Source organism: Fundulus heteroclitus, unplaced genomic scaffold, assembly GCF_011125445.2.
Source record: "Fundulus heteroclitus isolate FHET01 unplaced genomic scaffold, MU-UCD_Fhet_4.1 scaffold_42, whole genome shotgun sequence".
NCBI lineage: Eukaryota > Metazoa > Chordata > Actinopteri > Cyprinodontiformes > Fundulidae > Fundulus > Fundulus heteroclitus.
Window position 1 is genome coordinate 1,899,214 of NW_023396835.1, and position 18,005 is coordinate 1,917,218.

Consider the following 18,005-nt stretch of genomic DNA (forward strand, 5'->3'; position numbering starts at 1 on the left):
CCTTCATTAATCGTCGGTAAAACTGAAAGCAGGACCTCCCCTCAGCATGATGCTGCCACCACCATGCTCTGCCACCAGGCGTCTTAAAACCATCACCGTATCTCCTTCAGACTAACTTCCTGTCATCGTGGTCAGAGAGCTAAGTCGTTGTGTCATGGATCGACTTTGAGTGTTTCCATCTCGTATGAAGGCTGCTGTAACACTGTCTCCGCTGTGGACGATGACACCGACGTTCCAGCTGGGTTCAACCCAACCAGCTCCTGCTCGTCTAAACGGGACAGTCTGGGTCAGAGGGTTGTGGTTTGGATTTAGTCGGGTCCGTCTTCCAAAGAGACAAATAACTCCAGGGGTGTATGGATACATCTGAGGCTGTCTAAGTAATTATGAGCCTGTCTTAATCGGAGGAAACCCCAATAAACTCAAACTTCTTGCTCTTGGGATTGGTGCCAGGGGATGTAAACTTCTAATTTGGACTGAATCTTTGTGTTTGTCATGAAACTTGAGAAGAAATGTTCAGGAAATAAAGCATTTTTTGTCTTTTGGAAATTCCAGGATCATCTGGACTTCATTCTTTTGTCGCCTAATGTTGTAAAGACAAAATCGGAGGAGAAAATAAAAAACAAAAAACCCTTCATGTTTGGTTTAATTTTGTAGGTAATTAGTATTTTTCCTGCCAAACTCAGGTCTTCCTGCGAGAGTCTCTGGAGCACCGTCTGGAGAAGCAGCGGGAGGTGGAGGTGCTGAAGGCGGCCATGATCATCCAGGCCCACGTCACGGGCTACATGGCCAGGTACGTTCACAGCCAGACGCCGGGCGACGCCCTGGTTTCCGCGCGGAGAGAGAGTGACGTTTGGTGTGTCGGCCCGCAGGAAGCATTACAGGAGGCTGCTGCAGTGCATCGTGGTCATTCAGAAGAACTACCGGGCCGTCTACTGGAGGAGGAGGTTCCTGCTGCTCCGCTGGGCCGCGCTCACCTTCCAGAAACGCCTGCGGGGCCAGCTGGCCCGCCGGGCCTTCAGCCGGCTGCTGCAGGAGAGGAGGAGGAGGGAGGAGGAGGAAGAGCGGCGCAGAAAGATGGAGGAGGAGGTGGAGAGGTGATCCTGGTTCTTATGCGTCCTGATTGCTCCTCCGACCGTTTCTGCCTCCAAGCGGCTGACGTCTTTTTTTTTTTGTCTGGGCAGGGAGAGGCTGAGACTGGAAGCAGAGAGACTCGCCAAGGAGGTAGAAGAGCTCATATTACCTATTTATTTGTTTAAAAGGTGGAAGTATTGGAGCAGGTCTTGAAAGAATAAAACTCACTAGAAGAGAAACATGTTAAATCCACATTTAACGGTTCCAGATGTGCTATGAATAATAATTAGTTTGGTTCCACCTGTCTCAGAAAGTTTCCACCTCATCGTTTCTTCTGGTTCCTCAGAAAGTTAGAGACGGATTAATGCGTCACACTGCAAAAATAGACCTAAAAATAAGACATTTTTTTCTTGAAATTAAAGTATTTTTCCTTGATTTGAGCAGGTAAATAGAACTATTTGCCAATGGAATAAGATTTTTGCACTTAAAATAGGAACAATTCATCTCCATTATCTTATTTCAAGTGCAGTTTATCTAATTATCTTATTTTAGGGGTAAAAATACTCATTCCATTGGCAAATAGTCTTATTTACCTGCTCAAATCAAGGGCAAATACATTCATTTCAAGAAAATTTTACTTATTTTTAGTTCTCTTTTTGCAGTGCAAATAGCCGTTGGGTACCTTTAATAAACCATTTTAGCCGTTTACCGCCGTCTAAAACCCGTCTCCATCAGACCGTTTCATGGTTTCTTGTCTGTTTCAAGGTGGAGGAGGAGGCGCGGCGAATGGAGGAGGCGCGTCAAGCCGAGGAGCTCGCCTCGCTTGCTGCGGCTCAGCCCCGGCTGGAGGAGGCGGCCGTGGCGTCCCCCAAAACCCGGCGGGAGCTGGAGGCAGCGGCGCTCCCCCAGGAGGCCCCGGAGGAGGAGGAATCCATCCGCCCTCAGGAGGCATCTCAGGTGGAGGAGATCCTCCGGCTGGAGCGGGAGATCCAGGCGCTGCAGAGGCAGAAGGAGCGGCAGGAGCTCTCCCTGACCGAGGCCTCCCTCCTCCGCCTGCAGCGCCTGCGTGACCAGGAGCTGCGGCGGCTGGAGGACGAGGCCTGCAAGGCGGCGCAGCAGTTCCTCGACTCGCTCAACTTCGACGAGATCGACGAGTGCGTGAGGAACATCGAGAGCTCGCTGGGCGTCGCGGAGGAAGAGGAGGAGAAGGAGAACGAAGGGGGGGCGGGCGACGAGGAAGAGGAGGTCGACGAAGGCTTCGGCGCCGACGACGAGGCGTTCAAGGACTCGCCCAACCCGAGCGAGCACGGCCACTCGGACGGCCAGCGGACGAGCGGCATCCGGACGAGCGACGACTCGTCTGAGGAGGACCCGTACGCCAACGACGTGGCAATCCCGCCCATGCCGCTCACCGCCCTGCTCAGCCAGCCGCTGCCGCCGCTGCCCCCGGCCTCCCACAGCGTCTCGTCCAGCGCCGACTCCGCCTTCTGCCGCCCGCAGGCGTCGTCCGAGGCGCCGTCCGACGACCTGGTGGAGCTGATCCCGCCGGACGAGGACTCGGACTACGACCGGGACGACTACGACGAGGGCGCCATCGTGTGCGGGGCCGGCGCCGCCTTCTCCCACCCTCGCAGCGGCCAGTGGTCGCCTGACTACCGGGGCTCCGTGGGAACGTACAACAGCTCCGGGGCGTACCGCTTCAGCTCCGAGGGCGCCCAGTCATCGGTGAGTCCCTCGCCTGCAGGGTCAGAGTCGGCCGTGCTGTTGGTAGATGAACCGCTCCATGGTCCACTCATTGGTTTACCAGATTTTCTGAAGACATTGTTGCTGTTGAAATAACCCCCCCCCCTCCTCCTCCATCCTTCTCTGTTTTGGGTTAAAGCTCACACTGCAAAAACGGATCTAAAAATAAGTAAAATATTCTTAAAGTTTGCGTCTTTATGCTTGATTTGAGCAGGTAAATAAGATCATCTGCCAATGGAATGAGTATTTTGTCTCCTAAAATAAGATAATTAGACATCCTGCACTTGAAATAAGATGATGGAGATGAATTGTTCCTGTTTTAAGTCCAAAAATCTTATACTATTGGCAAATCATCTTATTTACCTGCTCAAATCAAGGACAAATACACACATTTTAAGAAGATTTTACGTATTTCTAGTTCTGTTTTTGCAGTGCAGACCAGCTAGGGTTCTAAAGACCTCTGAATCTAACGAGTGTTACCCTGCTTAGAGTTCCTGTCAGACCTTTTTAGCTAACTAGGACACGACCGATCTGCTAGCCGCCTCCCTCCTATGGCCACGCCCTTTTTCAGTAGACAGGCTGGGCTGGCATGTAGCCTGAGGACACCGGTTTCCTGACCACGGCACTTGTTCTTGGATCGGTTAAGTTTTAGTGACTCAAACGTCCCTAAGGGTGTTGTTTATTAAATCTTGGCTACATGCAACCTTTAAGGACCTCCTAAATATTTTTAGAACCGTGCACCATGTCTGTTTTACAACCATTGAAGAACTCAATAATTGAATGTCCACCGCTACTAATAGAATTTTATATGCTTCTTTAATTAGTGCGCTTTTAGAGGGTAATCAGTTACAGAAATAACAGATCCTAACTTTGTCTAAGGCTGATTCCTATCATGTTCAGGAGAGGCTCGTACTGCAGATGGAGTCCCGAAGTGTCTCTGATTTCTGGGCGTGTCTGCCTTCTGATAAAATCAGAAAAGCTTTTACATTTACAAAGTGTGTTGTGTAGCATTCGATAAAATAACCTCATTAAGTGTTTAATCAGCCTGTTCCCCCTCTAATCAATCCTCTCAGAGCCTAAAATCCAAGCGAGGAAATATTGAAAGTGCTGCAGAGGAACGGCTAACATGGGCTTACCGTCCGGACAGATGCCTTAAATTTGACTCTCGCATATTTTTCACGGCTGACTCGACCACTGCATGCTTCCCAGGTCCTGTGTCCGTAAAGCTCGCCCTCATCATGACCCGCCCACCTCCGTGCCTCACAGCTGGTCCCGCTTGGCTCAGCTGTGTTGGGTTTTCTCCGAAGACGGCATGCGTCATAGCCCCACGTCTTTGCTTTGGTCTCGTCCGTCCCGACCGCCTGGTTGCTCCGCGGGAAGTCTGATTGCAATCTCGTGTGTTGACGTGCCCATGTGCAAGGCACTTTTCCTCAAGCGGCCTACCGCTCTGAATGCCTGGCCGTTTGTGCCGCTGGATGAAGGCGGCTCTGGTCTGAAGCCTGTGGGTGGTCAGCATGACTAGAAAAGCCCAATGTAAGTCGGTCCTGTCACCTTTGGCTTCTGTTTAGTCGTTTTTCTTTAATCATTCCAAAAAAAGTAAAAAATAAAGCAACTGTAGTAGTTGAAGACGTTTCACTTCCTCTCCAGGAAGCTTTCTCAATTCAAAAAGTCTGGAGTAATGTGGAGTACCAAGCTTTATACTTCTGCCTAACAAAGGCCTTGTAATGGCTTAGATAACATGCAGATTCAACAGAAACAGGTCCACCCCGTAGTAATGGGCGATCGGTTTTATTTAATCCTTCATTAATCCATGATGAGCCGTGCCTGTTAAATTATTTTCCCAGTTGTTTTGTCCTGACCTTTAACTTCTAACACACTGACCGAAGCCTGTCTGAGACAAAGCTCTCGGTTCTCTCACCTGTGAACTTACGGGACGTCCTCTCCGGGAAGACGAGCGGCAGCCTAAATGTTCTCTGCGTGTCTCTGGGGGACGATGGACCTCAGCCCGTCTGATGGCCCTGAAACCCTCCCAGACTGATGAGCAGCAACAATTAATTCTCCTCGCTGACGTCTTTCCATCTCACACTGCAAAAACGGATCTAAAAATAAGTAAAATGTTCTTAAAGTTAGTGTATTTATTCTTGATTTGAGCAGTTAAATAATATAATCTGCCAATGCAATGAGTATTTTGAACCCTGAAATAAGATCATTAGACATCCTGCACTTGAAAAAAGATGATGGAGATGAGTTGTTCCTATTTTAAGTAGTGTTGCGCCGATGCCATTTTTTGGCCCCGATACCGATACCCGATACCTAGCTGTGCAGTATCGGCCGATACCATTACTTTGAAATTTATGTGTGTGTGTATATATATGAAGAACAGCATACTACTTGGATGTAAAATAATTGCTATCATGACTTTGTCAAGCTGCGACCTTATTAAAGCAGGAAAAAGACTAATACAAAGTGAATCCAGTAGAACTAGTGAGTATCGGGAGAGAGAAGGCTGCGTTTAAGTGACATAAAAACATCAAAATGGTATCTGTGACCTATTTGTTGGTACTTGCCGATACTGATACCACCATTTTGTGTGGTATCTGCGCCCCGGCCGATACTGGTATCAGTATCGGTGCAACACTAATTTTAAGTGCAAAAAATCTTATTCCACAAGCAAATCATCTTATTTACCTGCTCATATCAAGGACAAATACACAAATTTTAAGAACATTTTACTTATTTCTAGTTCCGTTTTTGCCGTGCAGCGTTGTGCCCACACACATCTGCACGCTGCGTAGCGTCAAACCTGCAAACACCTTTCTTTCCTGCTTGTGTCCCCTGGACGCTGAGTTTCTGACACACAGCTCTTCCATTTGGGCTTTGGGTCGTGAAGACCAGGTGGAACCTGTCTGCTTTGCTGCGGTTGAGCCTAAACTGAAGTGATCGTTTGTTATTACGCTCCGTCACCCAGAGCTGTGAGCTTTCTTTGTGCCGTGGCCGTGCCAGCGAGAATCTGACGCCCTGGACTTGTCTTCTGTTGCAGTTCGAGGACAGCGAGGACGACTTCGACAGGTTCGACACAGACGACGAGCTGTCGTACCGACGGGACTCGGTCTACAGCTGCGTCACTCTGCCGTACTTCCACAGCTTCCTCTACATCAAAGGTGGGTCCCTTTAATCCAGCGTCTGCAGACGGCTTTCATTTCTACGTGAAGTTCCTCCCCTTTGGTGATGGAACCAGTTTCAGCCGCCATCAGAGGCGTTTCCTGCCCCCCCGGCAGCGACTAACCTGCGCTCCTCCCGCCTTCAGGGGGCCTGATGAACACGTGGAAGCGGCGCTGGTGCGTTCTGAAGGACGAGACCTTCCTGTGGTTCCGGGCCAAGCAGGAGGCGCTGAAGCAGGGCTGGCTGCACAAGAAGGGCGGCGGCTCGTCCACGCTGTCCCGCCGCAACTGGAAGCGGCGCTGGTTCGTGCTGCGGCAGAGCCGGCTCATGTACTTTGAGAACGACAGCGAGGAGAAGATGAAGGGCGTGCTGGACATGCACAACGCCAAGTGAGAAACCCGGCCTCTGCCGCCGCAGACACGCTGCGTTTTTTAAAGAGTGTGGTCGGATCCTTGGTTACGCCTCTAAGAACCGCTTTGATTCCTGTTCCCTGCAGAGAAATCGTTGATAACGCGGGGAAGGAGAACGGCATCGATATCGTGATGCCGGAGAGGACCTACCACCTGATCGCAGACTCTGCAGAGGATGCCAGGTTTGTCTCACTTCTTTTTCACGTTTGTCTTTAAACGGTAAAAACTAAATCCCTTCAGCGCCTCCTGGCTTGTTAAAAACTCTTGGCTTACCAGAAAACAATAGTTAGCGATGGTCTGCTGCGCTGCAGGCTGGCACAACCTCCTGGTGATCTGGAAAACGCCTTTTCCCCTACCTTTACCCTAAATGTTGAAAATAAAGCAAAAGGATGAGTCTTTTCCACATGCACACAGTGACTCGATTACCACCAGGTGCTCTGGTGCAAGAAAAGTCCGACATCACCACCTCTGCACCACTGCTGCTACGGTGGTGAAGTCTTAAGGCTGGTTCACAGCAGGATTTTAGCCCCTTCTTGGAGGCCCGATTATCGCCGTGTTTTTAGAGACATTCCTGGCGTGTGTGGTGTGTCCGACCTCAAATAGGGGAAATTCAACATGTGGGATTGTCTTGGCCGGATATCATAGCGTGTGTGGTGTCACCCTGAAGACTAAGGAGCACAAAGCCAACCCTTTTATTTTTCTTGTGCTTTTTCTCTGTTTAAATTAGTCCACAGACTATCGGCATTACTCTCTGAACTCACGTGTGATCTTGAGAGGATTCGTTAGATTTCCCGTCTGAAATCTTAATGATCTTAAGTGAAATCTGTTGGTGTGCAGCGGACACCACACACTGTACGAGCTAACCTGTTTTATCTAAGATTTCTTTATCGTTACGCGTCTCTCAGGCTTTGAAAGTTGAACGACTGTTTTTAAAATGCTGCTGTGTGAACCAGGCTTTACAGACTAAACGCCTGAGGTGTGAAAACGATGGATTGTCCCTCAGCAAACCAGTGGAGCATTAATATATTGTTTTTCTGTCAATAGTTAGTCTAACACTGTAAAAAAAATATGAATCTGTTGTGTAGCAGCTAAAATCCTCTATTTTAGGCTACTGGTTGTGATTTCTGAAAGGCGTTGGTTTTTTACATGCGCTCGATTAAGATTTGCAAGGCCGAACTTCAGTTTGACTTATGATAAAGTCATTTATTATCAGAACAGTTTTCATTGTCTTAGTCTTTCCATTTAGATCCACAAACATTCAAGTTCAATTCAAACCAAGCACAATAAAAAACTGTTGCCTCTTCCCATTAACAACACCTGAACACAATCATGGTTGACCTTAAATAACCCCATCCATCCCCCATCAGACACTCAGAACGCAAAATGAAATACGCCCCCTGGTGGCGATAAACACAGGAAAGGAAAAATGGCTCCTACATGTTGTTTTTACTGAAAAACTTTGGCAGCTGTGGTTACCAGAATGTTTCAGTAAAAATATAAACCAGTTTACAGAACCGCCTGCATAATTTACATGATAAAACTAAGGACTGCTTGTTATCTTTACATTTTTTATTATATTTTTATGGACAGAGGCCTCCGTACATACATAAATTATGATTATCACTATTACCATGGCTACATTTTTTAATAATAATTTATGTATTTAAAGAACCAATAAGGGCGCTCTAGTTGTGCAGCTTTGGTGCATGCGACCCAGGTACGGAGGCCTCCGCCCTCGGCTTCCTCTCAGCCCACTTTCAGTAAATAGTGCCACGAAAAATCATGAAAAAATATAATAAAAAAAATATGCAGTTAAAAAGGTAAAGATTCTGCAGGTGATTCTGTAAACAGGTTTAAATTTTCTCTGTAAAATCTACATGTAGGTTGGTAACCTTGCTCACAGTGTTACTGTAACTTTACTGTAAAATTCTGGTAACCACAAAGTTTTTCATTAAAAACAACGGCGTAGCAGTTGTTACGTGGGTCAGAGTGACCTCTGTGTTGTTGATGATGATGATGATGATGATGATGATGATGATGTTGTTGCTGCTGATGATGATGTTGTTGCTGCTGCTGATGATGATGATGATGATGATGATGATGATGGTGATGATGATGATGGTGTTGGTTGCAGTCAGTGGTTCAGCGTGCTGAGTCAGGTCCACGGCGCCACAGAACAGGAGATCAGCGAGATGCACGACGAACAGGCCAATCCCCAGAACGCTGTGGTGAGTTCAGCCGTCACCACGAGTATGCAGCTCCACCTCCTGCAGGAGTCTGATTTTTAAGGAGCGGAAATGTGGCAACGGGACTAATGGTCCTTCACCTCCTCCTCTGCACCCCAGGGCACGTTGGATGTGGGCATGATCGACTCGGTGTGTGCGTCCGACAATCCAGAAAGGTGCGTCTCTGCCTCAGACGTCCCGAGACGTCTTACTGACCTCCTTTGTTTTATCCGGAGGAGCAAAGATGCATTTCACACCCAGAGTCTGTTGTCTTGTCTTTAACCTGCGTCCCTGTTGTGTTGAAATCAGACCCAACTCCTTCGTCATCATCACGGCGGAGCGGGTGCTGCACTGCAACGCCGACACGCCCGAGGAGATGCACCACTGGATCACGCTGCTGCAGCGCTCCAAGGGCGACGCCCGCGTCGACGGCCAGGAGTTCATCATCAGGGGTACGATGGGGGGGGGCAATTAGCGCTTCACTGAATAAGAGCCTCTGTGAATAAAACAAAGTGCTTTAGAGGTGAAGGGTTTAAAAAGCAGCTTCTGGATGGTTGGTTGTGTTATTTTCAGACGTGTAGACAGATAAATGAGCCGTTGAGGCAAATAGAGCGAAGCCTGTTCTAAACGCTAACAGAGATGCGTTCTGCTCGTCCAGGCTGGTTGCACAAGGAGATGAAGAACAGCTCCAAAGCCTCGCTGAAGCTGAAGAAGCGCTGGTTCCTGCTGACCCACAACTCCCTGGACTACTACAAGAGCTCAGAGAGAAACGCCTTGAAGCTGGGCACGCTGGTGCTGAACAGCCTCTGCTCCGTGGTGCAGCCCGACGAGCGCTTCTACAAGGAGACCGGTAGGTTAAGGCACGCGCCGCCGGCTCGCTGTTTTGTTTTTATATTAGTAATTAGGTGTGCATTTATTCATTTATTGAAGAACAAAACAATTACTGTATACAAATAAAAGCGTGATAGAAGGTCAAGAAGACCGACTCTCTTGCTGGCTGTGCATAATCGGATCAAATGCTTAACTGATGCTACTACAATTTACACTTGCTAGTTGGGAGGCCAAGAAATGGCATGGGGGGGCATGGACACCCCTCGCCACCCCCTGGTGGCGCCACTGGTCCAGACCAGCTTGACCAGCTGACCTGCAAGAGACCAAAAACTAATAAGCAGTACACATAACACCGCTAGATATGAGAGACTCTAAACCAGGGGTGTCAAACTCATTTTGGTTGAGGGGCCGCATGCAGCTTAATGTGATCTCAAGAGGGCCACACGAGTAAACTCATTGCAAGATTAAATAGAACTAATAAATGTGGACTTGTTGTTGATTTTTATATTAAATGAATTTCACTTTTACACAATATATTATGAATAACCTCAGCGTTTTTAAGAAAAGTATGTGCAATTTTAACAATACTTTTACTCAGTTAAACATTTACTTGTGCATTATGAATAAGAACTGATCACAGTGATTATACAATGTTGAAAAACATTTATTCACATTTTTTGGAACTTAAAAACACTGTCCTGTATGACAAAATACATCAAACAGATAAAAATTAAGAAATGATTTGAATTTTTCCACACCTGAAGCTTAATCTGCTAATTAAAACACAGCGCCCCTCATGGACAATATAGGAACTGCATATTTTCAGTTAAACGAAGTACATGTTTTTTTCCATCATTCTCTTCCTTTTATCTTGTCCACTTGTGAAAGTCAAATCTGATGAGCTCTTTTTTTTTTTTTTTTTTTTTTTATAATGATAATGCATTTAGCCACAGGGCCGGACTAAATTGTCCGGCGGGCCGGATGTTTGACACCCCTGCTCTAAACCAACAGGAGACTGGAAAAGAGTAGAGAGCTTTTTTTTATTTCATGAATGAAATTGACATTTGAAAACTTTACTCAGGTCATTATTGTCTGCCATTGTTTTTCAAATATCTGAAACATTTTGAGCTGACAATCAAAGAGGGAATAAATCTGAGTGGCACTTTGTCACAGCACTACATGCCATTAATGACAAAGACCGGTCTTTTGACAAGATGCTCAATCTTTCGCCATTCTTCAGTTTTTTTTTTATCTTAAAAAAAGAAAATTGAGAAGTTATCTCTTAAGAGAAAAAAATGAATAACGGCACCGAGGCCAACATTTCCCTCGCTGTTTTTTAACCTGACTCACTGGTTCTGCTTTGCCGCTGCCCGGCAGGATACTGGAACGTGATCGTCTACGGGCGCAAACACTCGTACCGGCTCTACTGTAAGCTGCTGAACGAGGCCACGCGCTGGGCCAGCTCCATCCAGAACGTCATCGACACCAAGGCCCCCATCGACACGCCCACCCAGCAGCTCATCCAGGACATCAGGGTAGGAACGGGTTCCCGCCGCGGCTCTGAAGCATGGCAGGACGCGGGTGCTGACGCTCCGGCTGTCCTTCTGTCTGCAGGAGAACTGCCTGAACTCTGAAGTGGTGGAGCAGATCTACAAGAGGAACCCCATCCTCCGCTACAGCCACCACCCGCTGCACTCGCCGCTGCTGCCGCTGCCCTACGGAGACATCCAGCACAGCGGTGAGTCCCAGAGGAGGCGACTCTCCTTGGCTTTTAGCATCTCTACCAGCTCATCTGTAAGGCCCTAAGCGTAGCAGATGTTGCCCCGAAGCAGCTTGTTATTCTTTTACAGATTAGATTTTATTTATTTATTTATTTATTTATTTCCCAGTGTCCTGTCTAGCAATGTGGCAATAAGAATTAATGTCTTAACGCCACATAGAGCTCGACAGATTTTACTTTCCCAAGTGGAGCAATCAGCTTTCGCCATAATGCTCCGCTTGATTTGTGCTTGTAAATAGCTTTATTGGGATTCCTGCAGGGAGAATTTCAAATTATGTGGACACTACAGTGGGAAAGTAGGAGAGTAAAGAAAGAACAAGATAAGAAAAAAAAGAAAGAGAAGAGGTGAAAGAAAGAAGAGATAAAAGGGAAAGAATGATAAAATGTCTTCCGTCTGCTTCATCACCTGGAAAGAGAAATGCAAAAAGAACAGCACAACAAACGGCCATACTGTAACAGATACAGTAGAGTAACACCTTGATGCCATGGCTGCACTGCAAAAACGGATCTAAAAATAAGTAAAATATTCTTAAAGTTCACGTCTTTATGCTTGATTTGAGCAGGTAAATAAGATCATCTGCCAATGGAACGAGTATTTTGTCTTCTAAAATAAGATAATTAGACATACTGCACTTGAAATAAGATGATGGAGATGAATTGTTCCCATTTTAAGTCCAAAAATCTTATACTATTGGCAAATCATCTTATTTACCTGCTCAAATCAAGGACAAATACACAAATTTTAAGAAGATTTTACGTATTTCTAGTTCTGTTTTTGCAGTGTGATTTATATGTATTATTTAATCTGACATGTATAATGTGATAGCTGAGAGAAAAATAAACAAATAAAAATAAATATATTCTGGGCTTTCTGTATAGAAGTAAACACAGATTAGATTTTATGAAGAAAAAGCTCTGTGATGTTCTTGTACCACCTTAACAGCATCCCACCTGCCTCACCAGAGAGTAAATTTCCTCTTCCTCTTCCTCTTCCTCCTCCTCCCAGCGTCACGGAGCAGGAGCTACACGACCCTGCAGGACGAAGCCCTCAGAGTCTTCGGCTCTCTGCAGCACCTGGACGGCGTGGCCGACCCCGTGCCCATCATCCAGGGCATCCTGCAGACGGGCCAGGAGCTCAAGCCGCTGCGCGACGAGCTCTACTGCCAGCTGATCAAGCAGACGGCCCGGCCGCCGCAGCCCGGCAGCGCCGCCAACGTCTGCAGCTGGAAGATCCTGGCCTGCATGTCCTGCACCTTCGTGCCCTCGCGCAGCATCCTGCGATACCTGAAGTTCCACCTGAAGCGGTGAGCGCCGGCCCGGGGCGGTTTTTAGTCCGCTCAGTTCCGGGCGGAGCTGTTTTAACGGGTGCCGACTCTCTCTCTCCCCCCCGCAGGACCCGCGAGCTCCTCCCCGCCTCAGAGATGGAGCGCTACGCGGCCTTCGCCCTGGACTCCCTGAAGAAGACCCGAGCCAGGGAGAACGTGCCGTCGCAGGAGGAGATCCGCTCCATCGTGGCCCGGCAGGAGATGAGCACCACGGTGCACTGCCACGGAGGAGGCTCCTGCAAGATCACCATCGACTCGCACACCACCGCCGGAGAGGTGGGCTCCTCCGCCATGACCCCGAAAGGCTTTAACAAGCGCTTTCATGTTGAAATATGGATCACGGTTCAGTTTTTTTTTTTTTATGAATTATGTTTATTTGGTATTTTTAAACATGTATACAAAAAAAAAAAGAAACAGAAAAGAAAAGAACAGTAACAGGGCAAAACTTATACAGCATTGATACAGAAAGCAAGACAAAAATCAAAAAATTAGAGGCATGTGCATAGATAACAGCATCATATGCACTGCAAAAACCGAACTAGAAATAAGTAAAATGTTCTTGAAATTTGTGCATTTGTCCTTGATTTGAGCAGGTAAATAAGATGATTTGCCAATGGAATAAGAATTTTGCACTTAAAATAGGAACAATTCATCTCAATCATCTTATTTCAAGTGCAGGATGTCTAATTATCTTATTTTAAGGGGTCAAAATACTCATTCCATTGGCAGATAATCTTATTTACCTGCTCAAATCAAGGACAAATGCACAAATTTTAAGAACTTTTTTACTTATTTTTAGATCAGTTTTTGCAGTGTGAGAAACCTAGCCAATTTATATATACTTCCTTCAGATTCACATTACTAGTTTTTCCTCTGTGAAATTTTGAAGTATTCAAGAATACGTTCCACGTGTCAGTTTTTTGTTCTGATTCCCTGGAGAAGAAGAGTGTTTTAGGTCCAGGTCTAAGTTTTCCCGGAGGTTTCTTGTCTAGAAGGGATGTCTGGTTCACCAGAACCGCGTTGGTGTCGGTTTAAACGTCCTGACCGGTCCGTCTGTCTGCCGTCAGGTGGTGGAGAAGCTGATCCGCGGCCTGGCCATGGAGGACAGCAGGAACATGTTCGCTCTCTTCGAACACAACGACAGCGCCGAGAAGGCCATCGAGAGCCGGACCGTGGTGGCCGACGTCCTCGCCAAGTTTGAAAGGTGAGCGCCGGAGCCGGATTAAAACGTGTTGGGGTGTTTTTTTTTTTTTTATGCTGCGGCTGCAGTTATCGCTCCACGTCTTTGCTCTGCAGGCACGCAGGGAGCGCGGACGAAAGCAACACGGGCTGGAAGCTGTACTTCAAACTCTACTGCTTCCTGGACACGGACGGCGTCCCCAAGGACAGCGTGGAGTTCGCCTTCATGTTCGAGCAGGTGAGCATGTGGACACGCTCTCCTCACAGCTAAAACAGAACTAAAAATACGTAAAATTTTCTTTAAATGAGTGCATTTGTCCTTGATTTGAGCAGATAAATGAGATGATCTGCCAATGGAATGAGATTTTTCCACTTAAAATACGAACAATTCATCTTATTTCAAGTGCAGGATGTCAAATTATCTTATTTTAGGGGCAAAGATACTCATTCCATTGGCAGATAATCGTTAACCTGACGCCGCCAGATAGATTTGCTTCGCATATCCATCTGGAAACCTTCCGTTGAAGTAATTTTGGGAAGGGGCGAAAATACTGGTTAGCTGATTGGCCTATGTTGGTGATAGACGGGCCAAATAAACCAATCAGATCAACGAAGCATATGACGTACTCGTCAACATGCTTCGAGCGACGACGAAAACACAAGCCAAGCTACTCTTGCTGCTGCAGGTAAAGGCTCGTTAGCTCAGCAGAGAAATACTCTGTAATTCCGATAAAACTTGCTCGATAGCCACGCTAACGCTAGTTTCATCGGCTGAAGCCGCCATGTTCTTTAGGCTGAACTGTCGCGCTTCCCGTTGCGTCACACCTCAACCCGCCTCAAAGCCAACGCTGATTGGACGTTCGTTTGGTGAACGGCTCCAAATTTTCTTCAACGGAGGGTATCCAGACTGATCTGCGAGTGAAACCTTGAAAGCTCGCGAGATCAGGATGGTCTCACAAGGCTAGATAATCGTATCTACTGGCTCAAATAAAGGACAAATAGACTAACTTTAAGAACATTTTAGATCTGTTGGTGTTTTACACACCTTAACAGCCCTTTTTGCTGTTAGTTCTTCTCAAATGAATCCGTTTGTGGTCTTTTTAAAACAAAAAGAAGATGATAAAAGACTGATTTTATGTCAGGGTTCTAACAATGTCTGGGTTTGTTTGTTGAGTTTAGCCTCTGATTGAATGGAAAGATGATGACTCTGATGGGAAAAGTAAGTGTTTGTATAACGATTCGTTTCCCCGCCTCTGAAGGCCCATGAGGCGGTCATCCAGGGCCACTATCCCGGCCCGGAGGAGACCCTCCAGTTCCTGGCCGCCCTCAGACTCCAGTACCTGCTGGGCGACCAGAACCCGCAGGCCAACGTACCCGAGATGTCGCAGGTCTTCCCCATGGCGCGGCTGCGGGCCCGCGTGCACAACTCGGCCCGCACGTTCGCGCCGGGCGCCGGCTCGCCGGCCGAGCGCTCGGGCACGGCGGAGCGGAAACGCTCGAGCTTCCTGGAGGGGACGCTGAGGCGCAGCTTCAGGAGCGGCTCCCTGAGCCGGCAGAAGCTGGAGGAGGAGAACAGCCTGGAGGCCTGGATGAGGGAGGAGGCGGCGGCGGTGAAGACCAGCGTCATGGACAAGTGGAGGAAGCTGCAGGGCATGAGCCAGGAGCAGGCCATGGTCAAGTACATGGCGCTGGTGAAGGAGTGGCAGGGGTACGGATCCACGCTCTTCAACGTCGAGGTGAGGGCTGGAACCCTGATTTTTGCTCCGGTCGTTTTAACGGAGGCCAAGCTGAGCAGCGTTGACTCTCCTCCTGTTAATCTGTCGTTGCAGTGCCGCGACGGAGCCTTCCCCGCGGAGCTGTGGCTCGGCGTGAGTAGGGAGGCCGTCTCCGTGTACAAGCGCGGCGAGCCGTGGCCGCTGGAGGTCTTCCCCTACGAGCTGATCCTGTCCTTCGGAGCGCCGCTGCCCAACGCCTACAAGATCGCCGTGGAGGGCCGGGAGCTGGTCTTCGAAACCCAGATGGTGGGTGCTCAGTTCGCCGCCTGCAAACGCTTTCATGGTGTGACGTGTACCCGACCGTAATGAGCCTCGTCTACCTCCCCTGCAGGTCATGGACATCGCCAAGCTGATGAAGGCGTACATCAGCATGATCGTGAAGAAGCGCTACAGCACCGGTCAGTCCGTCAGCAGCCACGAGAGCAAATGCAGCGCCTGGTGAAGGCGGCCGAGCGAAGGCCAAGCCGCTCCTCACGCGTCTGCAGAAGCATCCTTCAGTGCTCGATGCAAACTCTCCGCTGTGAACTGCTCTCTGGCTCCATCTACCAAAGGATTACTGAGGCTGCACCTCGATGCAAGACTTTATTCCCCATGAGAGAAGTTTCTGTTCTTTGTGTGCAAGTTCTGCTGGGAGTGTCTGAGGCAACCTGAGCTCAGACCAAAGCAGCGCATCTTACGCAGAAACTCCTGTTTCCGTCTGCCGGCCAGAGCCAGGAGCAAACCTGGAAGCTCTTCTTCTCTGCACAGTCCGCCATGGGAAGCAAACCAGCAACCAGTGCTGGAGTAAAACCCATCTGGTGCCTGGACCACTTAAAATGATGCTTTTTATGTAAAGCGGAGTGTGGTCTGTTTCACAGTAAAAATCCTTCCAATGACGTTCCCACAGAGCAGGAGGAAGCCTCGCCCTAAACGGGCAGATTTAAGCAAATATTCATCAAATCTGAGAGGGAACAAAAAGCAACAAACGGTATTAGAACAACGATAAACACACAACAACAACTCAATATTCCTGTTTTTCAAACCAAAGATAACCAGTTCTCATCAAGTCCCTTTTTTTTAACCGCTCTTCAAAATGGGAAAGACAAGAGAACATGTCATGAGAAGCTGACTTTATCCTGCTGTGGAAGAAAAGTGCTGAAACTGCAGCAAAGCAGTGATAAAAAGGCGCTTGTTTTAAGAAAAGACTGCTTGAATGTATTTCCCCCCCTCCAGGAAACATTTTGATTCTTTTGTAACCGATTAGCAAACAGTCAGGAGATCCTAAGTGCCTGTTTGTAGTAAAGCAGGATGAAGCTCGCTCTGAAAGATAAAAAGTTTCTAAAACTGCTCCAGCTTCTCCAGTCCAGACATGTTCTCCTTCCCTTCATGCGTGGCAGTCCGTTCCCAAAATATTAAAGCTTACCGACCGAGTTTTAGACAATCCGTTGCTGATGATAGATCCTTTCTGGTGGATCGCAGAAAAGACGATAAGAATCGATTCACACTTTAAATTACCGAAAGGAAAAACCTCTAAAGTGAGATATGAAGAGCTCCTCCTCATCTGGAGGAAACTTTGGGGACTTTACGGCCCACAAACAGCTTTTCCGCGGCGGTTAGCGTGACCGTGGTGGGAAATGCGAGCCGGTTCTGTCGGATCTTTGACTGACCCGTTCGGTGGGACTGAGGTCTGCAGCGCCGCGTCCCGCCAACGTTTCCCTGGAGCGCCGCGGGCGGCAGATCCATCCAGAGAGGAAGAGGAGCAGCTTACTCCCACAGCTCAGTGCCTTGTTGTAAATTCTGTACACTTACTTTGTTTTACACGGTTTGTTTTTGGTATAATGTACAATGTAATATAAATATATATATTATATGATATAATCATGTGGACTGTACATTTTTAGGTGTCTGCCTTCTGATTTATTATCCCAGCATTTTCTCTCTCGTATCGTTTTTGTATCTTTTTAAATCTGAACTGGCAGCAGCGGGTGTTGATCTGATGAGTCTTTCAATAAATTAACAAAAAAATATTTGCTCTGAGGGTGCGTCATGTTTTTTTTTTATTTTTTTTTTATTCTGATATGAAAAGAAAATCTACAAAACTTAGTTTAAGTCTTGTTGATAGAGTCAGACGTCTTAGAAATCAGCTTATGGCGTCAAAGTTTAAATGTGCATTGCCACGTCCTTGATTTGAGCAGCTAAAATTATTATTTTGACCCCTAAAATAACAAAATTAAGAAATAAATCAAGTTTAAATGCAAAAATCTCATTCCATTGGCAGACCATTTAAACTTACCTGCTCAAATAAAGCACAAATACACTAATTTCAAGAACATTTTACTCACTTTTAGTTCCCTTTTTGCAGTGCAACTTCAGTAACGTGCTTCTTCTAACTCAAGAGGGCTGCTTAGTTTTATGAACACATTTGTATTTCATATCCAAGATCAGATGTTTTCACCGAAGGCTCCAAACTGAATCACTAGGAGCCCATAATAGCACGCCGTGTTCATCCAGGTGAGGGTTGCTTT

The 18,005-nt window shown here is 47.4% G+C and overlaps 1 protein-coding gene across 1 annotated transcript in view; it reads left to right on the forward strand.

The window, feature by feature from the left end:
* Positions 1-17,507, forward strand: part of myo10 (myosin X) — a gene marked incomplete at its 5' end in the record, with an annotated part of 90,844 nt that extends 73,337 nt beyond the window's left edge. The window contains 20 exons of the mRNA XM_036131219.1: positions 684-790; positions 870-1,094; positions 1,182-1,221; positions 1,837-2,796; positions 5,855-5,975; positions 6,122-6,365; positions 6,473-6,568; positions 8,521-8,614; positions 8,732-8,787; positions 8,921-9,063; positions 9,270-9,461; positions 10,820-10,977; positions 11,057-11,180; positions 12,229-12,526; positions 12,616-12,823; positions 13,615-13,751; positions 13,844-13,964; positions 14,986-15,462; positions 15,556-15,747; positions 15,833-17,507. Of these exons, the coding sequence (XP_035987112.1) occupies positions 684-790; positions 870-1,094; positions 1,182-1,221; positions 1,837-2,796; positions 5,855-5,975; positions 6,122-6,365; positions 6,473-6,568; positions 8,521-8,614; positions 8,732-8,787; positions 8,921-9,063; positions 9,270-9,461; positions 10,820-10,977; positions 11,057-11,180; positions 12,229-12,526; positions 12,616-12,823; positions 13,615-13,751; positions 13,844-13,964; positions 14,986-15,462; positions 15,556-15,747; positions 15,833-15,943 (4,104 nt within the window). The remainder of the gene's footprint in view (positions 1-683; positions 791-869; positions 1,095-1,181; positions 1,222-1,836; positions 2,797-5,854; positions 5,976-6,121; positions 6,366-6,472; positions 6,569-8,520; positions 8,615-8,731; positions 8,788-8,920; positions 9,064-9,269; positions 9,462-10,819; positions 10,978-11,056; positions 11,181-12,228; positions 12,527-12,615; positions 12,824-13,614; positions 13,752-13,843; positions 13,965-14,985; positions 15,463-15,555; positions 15,748-15,832) is intronic.
* Positions 17,508-18,005: the final 498 nt, after the last annotated feature.